This window comes from Myxine glutinosa, chromosome 2 (assembly GCF_964187855.1).
Source record: "Myxine glutinosa chromosome 2, kmMyxGlut1.1, whole genome shotgun sequence".
In the NCBI taxonomy this organism is placed as follows: Eukaryota; Metazoa; Chordata; class Myxini; order Myxiniformes; family Myxinidae; genus Myxine; species Myxine glutinosa.
This window is the reverse complement of record NC_136262.1, coordinates 227232749-227253487: the sequence shown is the minus strand read 5'-3', so window position 1 is coordinate 227253487 and position 20739 is coordinate 227232749. Positions and strand designations below refer to the sequence as shown.

The 20739-nt window shown below is 40.5% G+C and overlaps 1 protein-coding gene across 1 annotated transcript in view; it reads right to left on the bottom strand.

The window, feature by feature from the left end:
* Positions 1 to 20739, bottom strand: part of LOC137420765 (neogenin) — a 594601-nt gene that overhangs the window by 274587 nt on the left and 299275 nt on the right. The window contains exons 3-4 of the mRNA XM_078772332.1: positions 17053 to 17367; positions 11579 to 11726 (exon numbers count right to left, since the gene is read on the bottom strand). Of these exons, the coding sequence (XP_078628458.1) occupies positions 11579 to 11726; positions 17053 to 17367 (463 nt within the window). The remainder of the gene's footprint in view (positions 1 to 11578; positions 11727 to 17052; positions 17368 to 20739) is intronic.

Sequence of the window (20739 nt, the reverse complement as noted above, 5' to 3'; positions counted from 1 at the left end):
TAATTGTTGGTGTAAATAGACCATTACATCATTCTTTAGTACATTTAAAATTGACACCAAATATAAAATGGCATTAAGACTATTTATCATGATGATTTGAAATACTCGTAAAGAGATGAACGATCGTGATCATCTAATCTTTTTGGATACAAATCTTTGGCTCATGGAACAGCAAGAGAAGATTGTAGATGGGAATATAAATCATCATCTTCACTTGGCTCTTTTTTCGATACACTGTAGGAAAAAGGCCTCAACATGATTGTTCCAGCCTTTCTATGTTGCGTCACCTCTTGTCGAAGTCTTACCTCCATAGTAATCTATCAGCTTGTTTCTCCATCTCTCAGTTGGTCTTCCATTATTTTGTTTTCCAATTTGCCGTGTTCGTTCTATTACCCTTTTCGTCGATTGGCTTTCTATTCACGTCATGCCTTGCCCATTGCCATTTCAGACTTTTGGTATTTTTCATTATATCCCTGACTCCAAACTTTCCCCATTATGTGGTCGTTTCTCCATTTGTCTTTTAACGTTATTCCTAACATGCTCCTCTCCATATTTCGTTGAACACTTGCTAGTCTTCTTTGCATTTCTTTTGTCAAAGTCTAAAGTTTCAGCAGCCTGCCATTGCTAGTATGTTCAAGTGATCAAACACCTATAATTTTAAACTACAGATTTGAAGCTTTTACTCTTCAAAATGAAGCTTTATTTACCATCAGAAATCCATCCTCAATTGATTACTTGTTTTATTTCTCTGTTGTGATTATCAGATAGGCCAAGTCATCGCTTGGGGTTGTAGTTCAGGCCTCTGCTGATTTTGGGGGCCCCACTCATTCCCTGGGAGCCCCCATGTCCGAAATCGAAAAATTGAAAGCCCGAGCGATCATGCGGGCTACTGTCTTGTATTCATGCATCAAGTATCAAAACAATCAGCCGGGTGATAATGGAGGAGTAGGTCATCCCTCATTTTGATTCTCGAAGAGATGAACTTATAAATTGGGTCCAGATGACCGGATGGATGGACGGACGGACGGGTAAACAAACGACCCATTTTATAAGTTCATCTCTTCGAGAATCAAGATGAGATGACCTAATAATGGACTATTTCAATTATTTCTCAGTTTATTACACTTCTCTGTGTGTTGCTGTCCTGTTTGAAATTTTGTTTTGTTTAGGTTTATATTTAGTCCCCATTTTTGGTTGGCTTTGTATCGTTGTTCAAACATCTGCTCCATTTTGCCAAAATGATGTGAAATTATTTTATTATCGCCAGTAAATCATCGGTGGTTCAGGTGTATTGATACATACTCTGTTGCCAGTCCAATAAATTTTCCCAAAATATGTTTTCTCAGACGTGCTGTATTTAAGAGTTCTGTAGATATTGTCTCCCTGTCTAACTCTCTTCCTAATATTGATCAAAGCACTGTTTCTGTCAAGTCTGATAGCTGAACAGTCTCAATATGTCTTTCAAGAGCATTCATTATTTATGTTGGACGCCTTGTTCTTTTGCAGCTGCTCAGATTGCATTTGTTTCCAACGAGCGAAAGGCTTCATCATCGCCCCCACAAAATAAGGCAGAAAGACTTTGTTTCGGCCATTTTGCCACGTTGATGTGGTCAGTTGTGCCAAAGCCTCATCGAAATTCTGTTTGCTCCCTTGGTTGGTTGCCATCTAGTATTTTCTCTAATCTTCTTGCGAATACGATTATGAGAAGATCTTGTAAATATGAGACAAAAATAATAATTGGTCTACAGTTAAGGATTTTCAGGTCTTCTTTCTTTAAAAAAAATCGTTAAGTGGAATTATTTCCATGTTTTGTGTATCCTTTTTTTTCTGATACAATCTGAGAACAATTAAGGAAGTTTTGTTGCTAAAGGCTCCCCACCTTCATTCAGGGTATCGATTGCTTTTTCATCAAGTCCTGGGACCAGCTTGTTTCCCTTCAGGGAATACATTATTTGTTCATTTTGGTCGTTCTTAATTTGGGAACATGGTCTCTTTCTTCAGGTGCCTCAGTATCTACCAGTTTGTCTGATTTGTGATTCAAAGAACTCCTTTATTCTGTCAGACGTGATTTTGGTTTGTCAGTTCTTTTCCTCATTGATATCTCAGACTTTGTGATTTTCTGCTTTCCCAAGTGATATTTGCTGTTTTTCCAACTTTAAAATTGTGGGGTTTTTTTTGCTAAATAAATTTCTTACTAATTCAATGTCTCTTTTCCTTTTTTCTTCTGAAATCTTTTTCATGATCGTCTTACATAGTTCTACATATTGTATCCAGTTTTTATTACTATCTCTTATTTGTTTTCTCCTCCGCATCATCTGCCTTGTGCTATTTGAGGCCACACCATTTCTATTTTGTGTTTTACAGGCCTGTCAACACTTAAATTTCCAAAATCGAAATAAATATAAATTTTGAAATGGCTTCTTCTTTTTTTTTTTTTAAATAAACGTCCGACAATAAAATTTCAAATGCTTTATTTCAGTAGCAAGTCTTTGAATCTATCAAAATGGTTCTAAGAGGATTCCCATAAATAATAAATTACTTTTTTGTGCTCTGATATAAATTTTAATCTGTTGCACATGTTGTTCTTGTATCATGGTGTTTACAAAACTTTGGATTGAACGTAAATTGTTCTCGTATAACAACATTAAATTAGGACATCTAATAAACGGGGAACCTTCTTTGCTGTTCTGATGTGAGGATTTGTCAGGGTACTCAATTTCAGTATCAGTGCACATACGAACTATTGTCTTGTCCAACATGTGGATAAAATGGTGGGTCCCTCGACTTCAGACGCCACATGGTTTTTCAATAAGAGTTGAAGTCGAGGTCGCTGCATGGTGCGTGAGCTGCTGCAGATGTTTTATAAAATCTTGGCAACAGTGACAATGGTGATAGTGATAGATTTGAAGTTTTTTTTTAATGGCAGTTTTGCAGAATACGTGGATTGGAGGATTAAGACATGAGATATAAAAATTGTCAACAACAAAAAAATGCATCAACCAACCACATTCAAGATTTTCAGTTTTATTTTTATTTTTACTACCCCCTTCAATGGACCACTGCTTTGTTCTGATAAACATCTGCACGAAACTGTCAAAACAGATTATTTCGCACCTCTGTTGATTTTTTTTTTTTTTTTTTTTTTTAACAGGAGCGAGACCGATGTATAATCAAAGTGTATCTGACAGTGGGACAAGCATCAAGGGAATGAATGAACAGAGTAAGAGGAAAGGAAGGAGGGAAGGAAACAGTGAAACTAGCAAGTAACATGGTTAGGTTATGAAAGGTAAATGGGAGTAATAAAGATCATGGGACACAATTGGGGATGGAATGAGATGGCAGTGCACTGCTTGATTAAATTCCTGGAGGAAAGAGTGAGACAGAACAGCCTCTGGAAGGTAGTTCCGTAGACAGGGGAAGTGAGGAATAAAAGACTGCTGTCAGTCTGGATTTAAGAAGTTGAACTAGGATGGGGATACTGGAAAACATATGCATCCTGGAGTATCTGGGGTGGAACGGAGGGCTGAAAGAGCAGAGGGAACAATGTTGGGTGACAATGTTGGCAGATAACAATGAACAATGTTGGCAGAGGAAACAAAGAGCAGAGGTTTATAGATGTCTGGGTCAGGCCTGGGGAGTCATGGATTCACTGGATCATGGGGTGTGACACTGTCGGTATCTATGCAGGAGGATGAAAGTCAGAGTCTTTAAGTCCTTGGTGCTTCCAGTCTTGCCCTACGGATGCGAGACTTGGACCCTCACCAAGGGCCAGAGAATGAGACTTAACTCCTTCGGAACAAAGTCTCTTCGGAGAATCCTTGGCTACCACTGGTCGGACTTTGTGTCCAACGAGCTGTTGCTAGAGAGACTCAGATGAGATTTGTTTCCTGTATGGTCCGTGAGCGTCAGCTGCAGCTGTATGGACATGTGGCTCATTTTCCGGACGCTGATCCAGCTCACCAGATACTCTCAGCTAGGGAGCCTCTTGAGTGGAGGAGGCCAACGGGCCGACCGCGTGCCTCGTGGTTGCAGTAGGTTGATCGATATAAGGAGATGGGGATGGACCATTGGGCCAGGCATCAACCTGGGGGATGGCCAGACGGGGGCCCCTGGAGTACCGTCAGAAAGTGGATGCGGCAACGCGCTGCTCCGGCGCATGCCCCCATACCTGACCTGACCTGAACAATGTTTGAGAAAAGGCAGTAAAAAAATAAAAGACCACTGACCTGCCTGTGATGTCAAAGCAACATGCCTTGGACTTCAGTCTTATCACAGGAGACTCACATGATTTTAGAGTTCTAGCTTCCACATAATCCAGGAGAGAAAGATGTGAAGCTCATAGCAGAGAGCAGTACTCCATTGTGCTCTGGTTAAAGGCCTTGTAGACTGAGTATAGCTCTGGTTTTCCAAGGAAAGACTTGGATCAACAGAGGATGCCCAGTCTACAGCTGACTCTGGAAACTAACTTTGCTATGTCGTCAGCCCAGGAGAGGTCACGGCTGATGGTGGGACTGAAGAGTTCAAGAGACTGACTCTCTTCTCGTGGATGACCCAGGAAATACGTAGATAGGTGCGTTCATTTGGCAATTGCTTACCTTCCCTGAGAGCTTGCTTCTGTATTTATCTCACCCACCCCCTGCATTCTTCTCTACCCATCATGCATTCCTTTTTGACGTCTTCGTCTATTTTGTCACTCGGCCCTACTTTTGGCATTTCCTCCTCTTTTTTTCTGCTGTTCCTTTTGTTCTGTTGCATCATGATCCATTCTGTGTTCTCGCTCTTCCCTGAGCCTTGACTCTGTATAACAAAAAAAAGATGTGGACAGATGGGATGGTTTGTGTGCATGAGATTTGGAGGCACAAACAGAGTTTAGACATTCTTCATTATCTCAGAAAGATTCTGCAGTAATGCTCTTTGAAGTGGAGAATGGGATTGAGGAGGAGGGCGGATACCAGAAACAGAATTCACAAGGCACTACCATGGCATTGTTCCATTTGTCCAGTGTTTTATTTGCATTTGCTTCATTGTCAGGCCTGGATTAACAACGAAGCACAGATCCATGGTCTTGTGGGGTCCTCAAACATTACCTTTATTCACCTTTTTACTTTTCTTCATCATTTACCAGCTAACTGCTGCATTGGAAGTACTTTAGCAAATCGCAGCTCGTGACATTTCCTGGAAATAGCTTCCTATTTCAGCCATACTTGTATACGTGATAATTGGATGGCCTCTGAGCATGCAATGCATTCGGCAAATGCAATAGTGAAGCATCTCCACGCCGTAGGTTGTAATTATTACTTATTAGCATGGTGAAGGTGGTGAAGGACTGAAGCTCCATTCAGAAAACAACTTCGCTCTCACACTTCTCCTGTCTTTCTCAATCTCGCGAGAGTTCCCACATTGCTCATAACCCCACTCCCCCCCTAACCACCTCCATCCTCCCCCCCCCATCCATTTTCAATTTTTACACATTCCCTCACAACTCAGTCTGGTCTCTGGGTCTCAGTGATTCACTAGCAGTGTACCAATGTTGGACCAACGTCAGCCCCGAAGTTAGGCTGACGTGATTCTGTCCCTTCATTTGTCCTCTCTGCTTAAGTTAATCAAACAACAGGGTTTGGATGCAACTTTTCCTAATGTCACCATTGGCCTGAGATTTTTTTCTGTCTCTGCATGCGACAGTATGTGAGGCTGAGCAGAGCTTTTCAAAAATGGAATTAGTGAAGAATGTGCGGCGTGCGACCATGGACCAAGCCAAGTTGAGCTGCATCGCCATCATGTCTATTCAAAGAGATCTGATGCGCAGGATTGAATTTGACGATGTGGTTTCCCCAGTTTGCTGTCATGAAATTCTGGAGAGGCAGTTTATAACTATGAATGGATGAGTGGCTCACAGAAGGCAACACCTTCCTCATCCCAAAATCAGAAGAAACCCAACTGCCCACCAAATATCGTCCATTCACATGTCCACCAACAACATACACATTTCTAACAGAATTTATCACAGAAATGATGTACCACCACCTGATGTAATCACTATTACAATACATTTGGCTTTTATTTGAAATTAGGATTGTTTTGTCAATACAAGATGGGAGGGAGGGCCTACACAGATGCAGTGTCCAGGGCCATAGGGTTTCTTAATCCAGCCCTATTCATTGTGTAGTTCATCGAATTGGTTAGACCATAGAAGTCGGAAGCCTTTGTTTGTCCATTGTGATTTTAAGCTTGGTCTTTATGTGATTTATGTTAATGATATATTTTGTCTTTCAGTTTTTGTATCTAGTTCCCTCTCAAGTCTTCAGAGACTGTGGTCACTTCCTATATTGACCTGGTGGACTAATTTTATATCTTTCACAATTTCACATCTGGTTTGTCATGAAGTAATCAATCATTTTTAGCTCACCGGGACCGTAGTTCCAGGGAGCTTATTGGATGGATCGTCGTCAGTCCGTCCGTCCATAAACACTTGCAACTTCTTCACCGAAACTGCTGATGGGATTGTGACCAAACTTGTTTGTTTTACCATTTTGTCTTACCCATGTCCACCATCAATTCCTCCTTTTGAAAGCATGTGTTCATTAAATTTAGTATTTTTATGCGTTTCAAATTCAATGTCTTTCTCATTTTTTCAATAATAGTTACCCTGATTCTCAAAACCATTTAATTCGGTTATTTCAATGAATAAATTCCCAAGAAAGAGGGGTATTGAAAGTAAATGTGTTTAACCACACAATTGGTGTAATCAAAATTTTGGATTTTGTTTTTCCAAAGAGTAATAATTGTACTGGTTATTACTCCATTGAAAATAATTAAAACGCAGATGTTCCTACGATGCGTGAACCTTCGCAAGAATATTTTTTGTAGGTTAACATGTCAGCCAAACAATGACCACCTTGAAGCTCCTTTAAGACACGAGATGCTCTGTTAAAGTGACCTGAATAAACATGCCATGTGTTGTTTATTTAGGTTACTTTAACAGAGCATTTACAAATACCTGATTTGCAGTACAAGATGTGCATAACTTAGACTTGCAGTAAAATGTCAGAACAGCTTGCACCTGCAATTCAAGCAGTAATTACAATGATGTGCTTATTTAGTTTTCATAAAACTGTGAATATTGCTAGCTCATTGCATGTGATTGACATCTCCCTAACGATATGGCACATTATGTAAATGTATACAGTAAGGTGGGGGTGAGATTCCCTCCACTTCCCACCCCTACCTGCATGACCTCCTCAGTCCCAATTGCATGTTAAGTCTTGAACATCAACACCAGAGGGCCTTCAGGTAAGGCTGTAGTGTACAATTTCATTATATATATATTAAGATTTATTTTTTATATATTTTTATATTTTTCTATATTTTATGAAACAAAAAGACTCACCAGTACATATATCAGGTAATGGGGACATCTTTCCCAACCAAAATCAACTGTTGTGGTCAGTGACAGCAATTGCAGTGATTTCAGCAATTGTTGGAAATAAATGTCATCTAATTGTATAACCACAGTAATTACACTCTGTGCTGTTCATCTCACTAGCCTACTTAATCAAACGCAACCAACATGGGTTATAGTTGTTTTTATTAATAACTAGCAGAAGTACCCGGCGTTGCTGGGCGGGGAGGAGAGGGGAGGAAGGGGGAGGGTGGGGGAGAGGGGAGGGGAGGAGAGGAGAGGGGGGGAGGGGGGAAACGGGAGGGGGGAAGGGGGAGGGAAGGGGGTAAGAGGGGAGAGGGGAGTTGGAGGTAGGGGGAGAGGGGGGTAAAGGGGGGAGGAGGGGGAAGGGGAGGAGAGGGGAGGGGGGTAGGGGTGGAGAGTGGAGGGGAGGGGGCGAGGCAGGAGAGGAAAGGGGTTCATATATATGCTTTATATATATGTTCATATATATGTTCATATATATGGTGAATGTGGCGTTCATCACGTTTCTGAGTTAAGTGTGGCCGATCAGGAAGAAGAAGAAGCCGTACTACCAACTTCGTACACTTACGGAATTGTTTGATTTATTTGTATTCAAATGTCTGGTATTGTTTTGTATTTATTTATGCGAATGTGTACTTGTATATAACTGTCATTAATTTTAAAAGGCGTAGGCACTATCGAGCGATTATATATATATTTTTTAACTCCCAAAAAAAAAAAAAAAAAAAACTCCCAAATTTTTTTCCCCCTTTTTTGCCTAAAACACTCCCAGGCATGCACTGATGGACCTCTGAAAGTTTGACGAAGATCCGTTCAGCCATCTCTGAGACAAATGGCGACACACCGACAGACAGACAGACAGACAGACATCTCTCTTATATAGTAGATAACAGGCTCAAAACGAATTGCAGAGAAACATGCTTGAAAAAAGCCTGGTGTTGGTTTAACAGTTAAAGTGGCTGGCTAAAGATTTTTGGGTCATGAGATCAAGCCCCTGTCATGCGGTTCAATTAACACGAGGCAGATCGACTCAGCCCGACATCCTTCCGAGGTTGGCAAAATGAGTACCAGCTAGCTGGTAAGGGGGGCTTTACATCAACAGCACAGCTGTACCCCCAGAAAATAGATGCATACAAATAAATAAATAGATGCTTGAAAATAAATCTTGAAGATAACTTCATGACGTCTCACAAATTCTACTGGATACAATTGATCAAAGAAATGACGATCTCGGATTGAAAAAAAGCTCATATTATGCTCTGAATTTTCCAGCAAAACCACATCAAGGGAAGCAGGGAGGAGGTCTACATACATGAAAGCTTTAAAATAGGTTGTTGAACAAGGATAACAAAAAAGAGCACAGCTCATTGGCCAAGAAATTGTTAGATAATGCTCATGTCAGATGTTCAAACAGCTGTGAAAGTGGATGTTAACCACAGCTTAATTGTAACGCCTCATCAGACCAAGAACAAAGATATAGGCCTACCAATGTGCATTAAACAATCGCAACAGGTGTTCTTAGCATTTCCAAACCAAGCATTGTGATACCATATCATCTATATTTCAAACGTTATTACAATCTAAAAATGTGATTAATCTCACACACGCATTTATTTCTGTTTGTATCATTTTGTTTATTGATGTATATATTTATCCCTATGCATTTGGGGAAAAACGGGGGGGGGGGGGGGATATTGTAATCAGCTCCGTCTGTCCATCTGTCTGTCTGTCTGTCCGCCCGTCACGCTATCTCCTCCTACACAGCTTTGCAGGAATTCACAAAACTTGGTAGTTATGATCATCACATGGCAAGAAGGTGCAATAGCAGTCTCATTTTTGGCCTAGCACCATAGGACAGGGTCAAAAGGTGAAATACTGTATTGAAAAAATGCAATTATGGGCACATTTTAAAATGAAACTTTGTAGATGCAATTAACATTGGGAGATGCAGAAATGTGCAACGATTTTTTTGAGATGCGACACCTGGTTCGTGCCCCAAGGGTGAGGACTTAGGATCACGGGGTCAAGACGAGAAAAAAATGTTGGACTCAAAATTTGATATTGGGTCATTCCCAGTGGAACTCTTTGCCCCCTTTCAACTTTCCTTTAGGTAAGAAGCGGCTCATCATCGACTTCGCTGTAGTTATTTATTTATTTATTTATTTTTGCCCTGAGTTGTACTGCAATATGTAATGTCACGTGACACCACATCACAAAATAAGGTAATTCTCAACAATATAGGCCGACGAATGATTTAAATGATGGACATACTTCTCTTTGCAGAGTCATGACAACAAATCTTATCTCATCAAATTTTGGAATCAAATGCATTTGAAAATAATTGTTAAATGCTGTAATTTAAACTGGGATGGCAACTGGGAGAATGAATGGGATGGCAACATAGAGAGTAACCCAGTTTTAGGACCGGCAGAGAAGATAACTGAGAAGGAAGTTGAGGAAGCGATAAAAGCAATGAAGGGTAGAAAAGCGGGAGGGCCGACGGGAGTTGTGGGAGATATGTTGAAGGCAGCAGGAAGTTGGGGTGTGAAGAGAATGACAGAGATCTGTAATCTGGTGGTGAAAGAAGGCCGCATTCCAGTGGATTGGGAACTGAGTACCCTCGTCCCTCTATACAAGGGGAAAGGTGACCCTCTGGAGTGTGGCTCGTACCGAGCGATAAAGTTATTGGAGCATGGAATGAAGGTATTGGAAAGGGTGTTGGAGAGGAGGATAAGGAAGAAAGTGAAGATCGACGAAATGCAGTTTGGATTTATGCCAGGAAGAGGAATGACAGACGCGCTTTTCATTGTGAGGCAGTTGCAGGAGAAGTACATGGAGAAGAGGAAGAAGTTGTTTCTTGGGTTTGTTGATCTGGAGAAAGCATTCGATCGGGTTCCACTCAAAGTATTGACATGGGCATTGAGGAAGTTAGGAGTGGAGGAATGGTTGATCAGAGTAGTGATGGCAATGTACAAAAGTGCGCGTACAGCTGTAAGGACGAAGGACGGGAACAGTGATGAGTTTGAGGTGAAGGTGGGAGTGCATCAGGGGTAGGTACTAAGTCCACTACTATTTGTAGCTGTGATGGAGGTGCTGGCTCAGAACGTAAAGGAGGGCTTACCGTGGGAGTTGTTGTATGCAGATGATCTGGTGTTGATTGCGGAAAGTATGGATGGATTGAAGGAAAAAATGAACACGTGGAAGGAATGTATGGAGACAAAAGGTCTGAAGGTGAATATCGGAAAGACGAAGGTGATGGCAAGTGGTAAAGCATGTGGTGAGGTGGAAAGAACTGGGAAGTGGCCCTGTGCTGTGTGTTGGAAGGGTGTCGGAGTGAACTCCATTCAGTGTACAATGTGCGCTGAGTGGGTTCATCAAAAATGTAGTGGTCTGAGAGGGTCATTAACCAGTGTGGCAGCTACATTCAAATGTAAGGTGTGCACAGAGGGAGCTGCAGATGGAGGAAATGTTGAGTTGGATCTTGGAGACGGCGTGAAGCTGGAAGGTGTGAAAACATTTTGCTACCTCGGAGACATGCTGAATGGAGAAGGTGGATCAGACTCGGCAACGGTTGCTCGAATGAGATGTGCATGGAAGAAGTTTCGGGAATTGAGTGGCATGCTGATGATGAGGGGAGTGTCGTTGAAGCTGAAGGGAAAGGTGTATGCTGCATGTGTGAGAAGTGTTATGATTTATGGGAGCGAGACATGGGTAATGAACGTAGAGCAGCAACGAAGGTTGGAAAGGGTGGAAATGCGAATGGTTCGACGGATGTGCGGAGTATCGTTGAGAGAGAGGAAGACAAATGATGAATTGCGAAAGATGATGGGAATAGAGCCTGTGATTGATGCTGTGAAGAGGAACAGGTTGAGATGGTTTGGTCATGTGTTGAGGAAGGATGAAAGTGACTGGTTGAGAAGAGTGATGGAAATGAATGTAGAAGGAAGTAGAAGACGGGGAAGACCGAGAAAGACTTGGCTAAAGATGGTGGAAGAAGAAATGCGGGCAAGGGGGTTAACAAGGAGAGATGCAGAAAATAGGGCAAAATGGAGAAGATTGTCATGGGGACCGCAAGGCTAACCCCCGCTCTAGCAGGGAAAATGGCCTTTAAAATGCATATTGTTGTTGTTTGTTGTAATTTAAACCATTTATCACCTGAGGTTGCTGTCCTCTCCTTTAAGCCAATGCACTGTCGGCGTGGGAAACCCTTCAGCTGCACATTCCATCGTGACTGCTTCACTGGCCACAACCACCACGTCCTTTGGTCGCTTCAACAGTGCTGGCCCTCGCACTGTGCCAGGTTCTGAAAGGCATGGAATTTATTTTGATTTTTATTGTTGTTGGTACTTCACCCAAATGATAATGAGTTATCACATTGTCAGAAAAAAAAGACTTGGGTGACATTGCAGTTTCCAGCCGGAGAACCACAGTATCATTAATTTGCCATCTCCAGATGAAATTAAGCCACAATTAAAATGAATGAATAATTTAACTGATATGAGGAAATAAAGTTTAATTTGGCCAAAATAATGGCATACAATGGATTATACTTATAGAAAAATACAGCAACAAGTGGGAGCTGCCAAAATATCTCTTCCAAAGGATAACATAACAATAACAAGAAAGATGTCGTGCAGAGCACGATACTTGCAAAATCCACCAACAGCCCCAAAAATAAGTTATCATGGAGACATCAAATTGTCCATCTCATTGTGATTAAATTTGACGATCTTGATCAAAGCTTGGGCCAATCGGATGAAAATTGATTATTTTTCAGATGAAAATTGCTGATTTTAGTTTGACCTTTATTTGACCTTTTGACCTCAAATATAGTTGCTTTCCCAATTCGATGAATCACTGTGCAATCAATTGCTCTTTAGTTTTCAGGTTAATCAAATTAAAATTTCTTATTTTTCAGATGAAAATTGATGATTTTAGAAGTTTCACCTTTATTTGACCTTTTGACCTCAAATATAGTTGCTTTCCCAATTCGGTGATTCACTGTGCAATTGCTCTTTAATTTTCAGGTTAATCAAATTAAAATTTATTATTTTTCAGATGAAAATTGATGATTTTAGAAGTTTGACCTTTATTTGACCTTTTGACCTCAAATATAGTTTCTTTCCCAATTCGGTGATTCACTGTGCAATTGCTCTTTAATTTTCAGGTTAATCAAATTAAAATTTATTATTTTTCAGATGAAAAGTAATGATTTTACAAGTTTGACCTTGAGTTGACCTTTGACCTTTTGGCTTCAAAAATAGTTGATTTCCCAATTCAGTGACTCAATATGCAAATGCTGTTCAATTCTCACTTCAATCGGATGAAAGATTACGATTTTAGAAATTCGACCTGAAGATGACCTTTGACCTCAATCAATAGCCTTCTCAGTTGTGACTACCACTACAACTTGGTAAAGTTTCATGATGATCAGTTTAGAATTGTGACCTGCAGGCGATTGACATACGAACAGACAGAGAGGCAGACAGAATAACGCACAAGACCAACCAATATAATTGAGAAATATTCCATTTTGCAAGTAATAAATCATACTTTGCCACAGAAGTACCAAGATGATAGTTTGCAGTTGGATCTTTTTATATCGGGACTCAAATCCACATTAAGTAATTCAGAAGTGAGTTTCCAACCTACATATCAGAGAGGGTTGAAAAGTTATCAGCCTAACATATCTTGTATCCATGTTAAACCAATAACTTTTCATATGTATGCTCGGGTGAGCCTGGTGTTGGGCTAGCGGTTAGGGTGCTGGGTTGGGATCCTAGGATCCAGGGTTCGTAATCCCGGTTGATCGCTGAATTAACGCCAGGGGGGTTGACTCAGCCTGTCATCCTTCCGAGGTCGGCAAATGGAGTACCAGCTCACTGGTAATTCCCTGTGTGTCGCAAAAGGCGACTAACAGGGTTGGTGGCAGGAAGGGCATCTGGCCGTAAAACATTGCTTCAAAAAATGGACCACGGTGCTCTGCAGGGGGACCGCGCTCTGCGGGGAAAATGGCCTTCAAAGGTGGCTCATGTATGCTGGGGTGAGAACTTTTTGATCTCCGCCCTCCTTCATATCTGATCATAACGAGCGCTGTATTTGTAAAAATTAATAAATAAATAAAAGGTTACAGTTTCTGGTGGACACAAGCATGTCTCACTTTAGAATGTGCATACTGTGCAAAGCTCATGGTAGAGCAATCAGACTGATAAAGGGTGCCCCTTGGAGAAATTGTCCATGATTTCTTGATTTTACATGATCTGAGGCTCGTCGTGGGCTTGATTGAAATCTGATGAGAATCTGATCACCTTAGCTACTACACTTTGCCTTGGGTCAGTTCTCCATTGGTACTCCATCATCGTCTCTCATTACGTTACTTAGTTGTACTTTCCTTCCAGGCGTTTTTGTAATCATCTGATAGGTGTGATTTTCATCAGTCACAGCTGGGATGGAGATTAGTTTGGAAATGTAAATGGAAACAAGGTCTCGGGTATCATGCATGCTTGACAGCTGAAATCTCAGAAATACACGTTTCGGAAACCTTATAATTTGCATATTTGAAGCGGAGTGAGGATGTCATCAATTTTAGTTTGATCACATACATTTATTATGTACTGACAGGTGTACCCAGCGTTGCCCGGTGCTGATATAATCCTGTTGGCATTTTGAAGGAATCAAATTTTGTTTTGTTTTTTAATTATTTTTTTTTGTGGGGTCCTGAAACACTTCCCTACACTCACTAAGGAATGTGGTTGGGGTATCATTTAATATTACCTTTCACATAGCTACAAAGACTTAGGCACTAAAGAGCAATTCTTAAAAATCCAACTTTTGTTTTCCAAATTTTCATGAAGATCCGTTTGGCCATCTCGAAGAAAAATGGCGACAAAGACGGGCAGACAGACAAACATGCAGTGACTTTCTCCATTAAGGCACTTTACAGGTAGTAACGTTGCAGAGAGACAAATAGGAAGAAAGTGGACGAGGAAGTTGAAGTCAAGAAGTGATATCAGAAAGAAGGGAGAAAGGTGGGGAAGGGAGGGGAGCGGGAGAGGAGAATACCTCATGGAAAAGGTGGATTTTGAGATTCTATTTCAAGGAGATCTGCAGTTTATTTGGTGGAGGGAGAGTGAAAGGTAATTCAATAAGAGGCAGAATGAGAGAGGGTATAAGTACTTGAGAGTTAGCTATATTTGTGCGGGAAGCAGCAGGAAGATATGCGTGGCACATCAGACAGGCCAAGATGGGAGGATAAGGGCAGACAGGTAAAGGGGTGGCTTGAGTAGAAAGGCGAATTTGAAGGTAAGAAGCGGTATTTTATAATATCTGCAGAAACACATGGAGAGCCAGTATAAGATCAAACTGAAGAGCAAGGGAGAGAGGTAAAGTGGGATGGTTGGAGGCCAAATCTGACAGAGGCATTTTCCATGTACAAGAGACAGTCAAGATAGGATAAAAAGAGATCAGCATAAGAAGGTAATTGCAGTCATCAAGCTGAAAGGTGACGTGGATGTGAATGAGTGTGGCAGACGTGGCCGGAAAGAGAATGGGTTTCAATGATTCAGAGGAACAGGTGCTCGGATTTAGTAGTTTGTGGATTTGAGAGAGGGAGAGAGAGATAGGGATAATGGCGAGTTTGGAAAATGTAAAACCTAAAACAGAGACAGCAACTGGGTAACGGACAATTACAACAGTCCTTGGTCAATGCTCACTTTTAACTTATTTAACTTATTTAACAATATTTTAACTTATTTAACTTATTTAACAATATTTTAACTTATTTTTATGCCTCCGCCCCCGAAGGTTGACGGAGTCATTATGTTTTCGGGTTGTCCAGCCGTCCGTCCTTACGTCCGTACGTACGGGCTAAACCTCGTTTTTCTCAGCAACCACATATCCAATTGAGACGAAACTTTCAGAGTAGGAGTGGCACCCATGCAGAATGTTTGTGTGATAATTGTGACGTCATAGGTCATGTGGTATGGCAGCTATCTTGGAATTATAAAAAATGTAAAAATTTAAATAATAAAAAACATTAAAAATTAAAAATAATAATTAAAAAACCAACGAATAATTAAAGAAATTTTTCTCGGAAAAAGCTGAATGGAAAAATTTGAAACGGAACATTGTCAAGTACATCCAATAAGGAACAAAATCATGATAATGATGACATCAACGGTGAAGTGGTATACCAGTCATAAATGTTTTCATCGAATTCCTTATCCTAAAAATCTGAAATTGCATGCACATGATCTATTACCCATTTGTATTGAAATATTACATTTATGACATCATAGGTCACATGGTTTGGCAGCCATATTGGATTTAACCTAAAACCTTTTAAAAAGCATCTTCTCCCAAACCACCAAATCAATTGACTCAAAACTTTACATGTGTCATTGACTAGGCATGGCGATTAAAAGATTATCAAGAAAACATAATTGGTCACATGGTGTGGCAGCCATATTGTGTTGAAGGAAAATATTAAATAATTATATCTCTGAAACCGCTCACCCTATCGATGCGAAATTTTACAAATATCTTCTGGCACCATCGCTGCATATAGTTTGAAAATGATGATGCCGTCGGTCATGTGGTTTGGCAGTCACGTTGGATAGAAAAACTAACCTTTTCCGATCAACACGAAACTTCACAAACGTGATCCCCTATCCATACATAAGCAGAGTGTACTTTTTTTTACTCTAGTTTAAGGTCATATATCACGTGGTGTGGCAGCCAAATTAGATTAAAAGCCAATATTTAAAAAATCGCTTCTCTGAAACTGCTTCACCGATCGATGTGAAACCTGTCATGGCTGGTGAAAATGTGATACTTGAGAACAGCTGAAGGGATTTAAATCAAACTTGTTTATTTTTAGGACAGAACGAGGGCATCTACCCGTTGTGGGACTATGCGGAGGCATATTGGCGACACAGTCACATTGCTCTATTTAATTATTTTGTCATTTTAATTTTTTTTATTTAAAAAATATACAATTCATTATTTATGAATTTCTATTATTTAAACTATAATATCAAGTAGTTTGAAACAATGTGCCTTAACCTACCAAGGTGCTGTACCTTGACCTGCTTTCATCCAAGATAGTGCAAGATATAGAGAGAGATTGGACAAACTTAGGGCCAGATTGATATGCTTCACAAAGGTGCAGAAGGAATGTTAGTCCAATTACTGCTGTTGCAAATCGAGAGCTGTTGCGAACGAAGAGCTGATCCCAAAAGTCAAAATGCAATAATATGTTTAATCTGGATTGGCCATTGCACTGAGGGCAGGATGAGGAGGGGGAAGGGTGGTAAGGGAGAGCTGAACGGAATCAAAATCACAACCTGGGGACCCTTGTTAGCACTCTCCAGGAAGGCAGCAAAACCCATTTGCACCATCTAATCAAGCTTTTCGAACATGGCATGTCATTTGAATTACCATTAGGGAGTGCTGCTGAGGGTGTGTGTGTGTTACGGATTAACTATACCTGCACTTTCTATATCAATGTCAGAAAATTAAAGTACTTTTGATGTGTCAAACAAAGTGAAAATTAATAACACAACCTCATAGTCTCACTGCACTGAAGCCTCATATACTTTTATTTCAATCAAACATGTCCAATATCATACCTGTCAGAACAGCCAGTGTGATGTCGGACATGAGTTTCATGGTTCGGCCTGTTCCCGCCAAGCATCGATAGCGGCCAGCATCTTCCCAAGTGCTGTTCAGAAGGAGAAGGTCTCCACCAACTAGCAAGGCCACACGACCATCTGGCACCCAATCTTCGATGCGCACATCTTTCCCATCCTTCATCCAGCGCAGGGGCACCAAAAGTCCAGCTTCAGTCAAGCCACGTCGCACCTCACCCAGGCCGCAAGGCAGCAAGGTACTGTCACCCAGGTGTACGGAGACGGCAGCTGGCTGCAGAGGATTCCTCGTCCATACTAGAAGAACAGAAGAAAGAGAGGTAGGAAGGAAAGTCAGCAAGGTGTGAAGACACAGAAGGCACCTTCCATGTTCCCAGCATAACAGATTGCCTGTTGCGTGAGCACCGTTCCACCAGGCATAGTGCAAGTCAGGCATGTGATTGGACGTTTTTATTGAAGACAGCCATTTGCCTGCCGACCTCCAACGAATTCCAAATGTCTGATCTTTAAGCAAGTGATGCATTACCAAGGCAGCGCGCATATGGAAGAGTTCAAGTACTGTCTTACACGCGAACCTATCTGTCGTATTTATCTGGTCCTTCAGCCTACTGTATTTACACCCAGAGCACCAAGAGCAAAATGTCAATTTTATTTAAATTCACAGCATCTTCATCGGTCCATGGTGAAGTTAAACTATCATCTTTTTTTCCCTACTGGACCATGACAAGTGGTAAAAGATAAATTTACAGAGTTCCTGGATCATGTTCATTTTTCTGTAATTAATTAATATAATGAATTTAATGCAATTTTTTTTTTCTGTAAAAATAACTCAATGAGCTAACACCACTCCTTTTTGCAACTTCAGATACATAAGGCTGCCAAAGCAATTTCTAGGCTATTAGGCACAATCCTGGATGGGTCGCAAATCTGACGGAGGATACTCAAAATGGCTAATTCATCCCAGTAAATTGGTGCGCATTTTGCTGACTACAGAAGGACGACAGGCCGAGTCAACCCAGCTGCTGTTAATTAAACGGAGAGCAGGGGCTTGAACTCAGGACCCTAAGATCTCAAGCCAGCGACGTTAACCATTAAACCAAAGCCAGGCTTCAAACAGGCATAAAAAAAACAATTTTTTAACTAATACAACATGATTACCTGCAAAGGTATCACATGCAAGTCTCATAAGAATCATAAACCAGAAAGCATTTACCTAATCATTTTTTACCGCCTTAACTTAGGTAAAGTTGCCATTCAAATCACTTTTACGGAACCTATAAAAGCCCGATTAATATGGCCACGGTACCAAATCCCAATTAAAATTCAGATTTTTTTTCAGCGAGAAATGAAATTCAAGGTCCATAAGTGTTCATTCCAAGTCTCAAGGAAGACACCACGATATAATCAACATTCTCTGCATTGCACCAATTTGTCCGGTTTATCACGGGATTGGTCTCGGCAAAAACAGCAGTGGCCCACTATCTCTGATATATCTCGCACACAAATACTGCAGCCAAGCCTTTGAAGCATTATGAAAGTATGAATAACATACAAAGCATTAAATATATTTTAATAATGGTCTGTTTACTGACATTGTTCCGTTTTTCAAACAAGAAAAAAGTTATAATACTATTGCACACAGCAGGAATTGTCCTATCTCATCCATGTTGCAAAAGCCTTTTTTTACATTGTTCCAAGGCTCATATTGGAGCTTGTCCATAAATTGCATGTAGGATGAGGACATTATTGGGGAGGCATCAGTGTACAGTACTTTGATATTAATTACAATGGACAGGTATATACAGAGTATAGACTAGACGTATTTATGGAAAAAGGCCATGTATAAGCTTCTAGGTGCATTTTTGGGTAAAAGTTGGGAACCTCACTTTTTAACATAATTAGGGTATGCTGAATTCGATTAACCCGGTTCCCAAGCCGAATTTTGAGTTTTGAATTTTGAATAAACTGAAGAACTTGGGCATTGGTGAACTCACAGAGGAGACAATCAAATCTGCAGAAGCATTCGTCTGCAGAATATATAATGTGCACAGAACAACCTCTGTTGATTCAGCACGACATATGTTGTTCTCCAAGACTGGTAAACCAGAAGCAATGTCACCGACAAGTGATGCTCTTCATTTCCATTTGATGCGAATTCACTATCAAGCCATGGTATGGAGAAACGCTCATTGTGCCATACCTGACCTTCCTGCACCTGTGGAAATGGGATGGAAACGTGGTGATTCAGGACTAGAGCCTATTCTGATGTCACCAAGTCCAATCCCAGAAAGTTGCCTCGAGATGATTTGTTGTGCGTGCCAGAAGCAATGCAAGACTCGACGCTGCAAATGTCGCTATTCAGAGTTGAGGTGCACATCAATGTGTGCCTGTCAGCAACAGAGTGATGATCAGACCCCTTGTATGAATTTGATGTAGTTTGGCAAAACAACATGTGTGACATTCCTGAATGTTTGTGCTCCTTGGCCATGTATACTTAATTTTAGAAAAAATGGTTGTATGAAACATTGTCTTATTAAAACCATTTCCCATTTCATCGTGTCCAATTTCAATATCAGTTTGAATGTCTCTTTCAATATGTCGCCAACCATAATATAGACTAGACGGATTTATATATAAAAAAAGGCCATGTATAAGTTTCTAGGTGCATTTTGGGGGTAAAAGTTGTAAAGTTAAAGTAAAAGAGCTGCATGTATATACATGATATATAAATGCTTGTTCAAAGAAATTGTCCAAAAATGGCAATTTGGCGGCCATTTTGTTTATGTTAATTAGAAGGTCAAAACCTCAAAATTCGGCTTGGGAACCGGATTAATCGAATTCAGCATACCACAATTATGTTAAAACGTGAGGTTCCCAACTTTTACCCAAAAATGCACCTAACATTCACATTTCTCAGAAATCCGTCTAGTCTAGTATACGGGATTTGTACCTACATTCTGACAACAGATCTCGAGCCATCGGTTCCTATGAGTATGCTACACAGGGAGACTTAAGAAATTGCTCAATAAATATTATTTCTGAAATGTACAGGTGTTGCAAAATATGATTTGAATATTGCAAACACAATCTGGTTTACAAATATTCTCATCTCAGAAGCACAAGGAAAGGATTTTTTTCTGAAGAGCAAAAAAGCAAATCAAACAGCATTTTGGGAAATTGTCAACATAGGAGCGCCTCCTCCTGTAGAATTTTTTCATGATAACTATGCCGTCATAGGTCATGTGGTGGGTGCCATCTTGGAAAAAACTGAAAAACGTTGCCTTCATTATGACGTCATAATTAGACAAGTAGAACGCATCATCTAATCAGTTTGAAATTTCTTGAGCATGATGTACAAAAAAATTGTATGGGAGAATTAAATTGATGACATCATCAGTCACGTGGTTTGGCAGCCATATTGGATTGAACATAAATCTATGTCATCAATAAACCACACAAACACAGCAGCTAATAAACAACACACAAACATGTCCTGGTGAGGGTCTGCAATGGCTGATTCCTCTTCCTTGTTATTATACTTGTAGGAAGTGGAATCATCTTTATTACACAATACTTGCCATCTCTATACTCAGATTGCCAATATATACTTTTTTAACCAGCTAATATTTTTATCACCAGACTTGATGGTGTAATGGTTGGAGTGCCTCC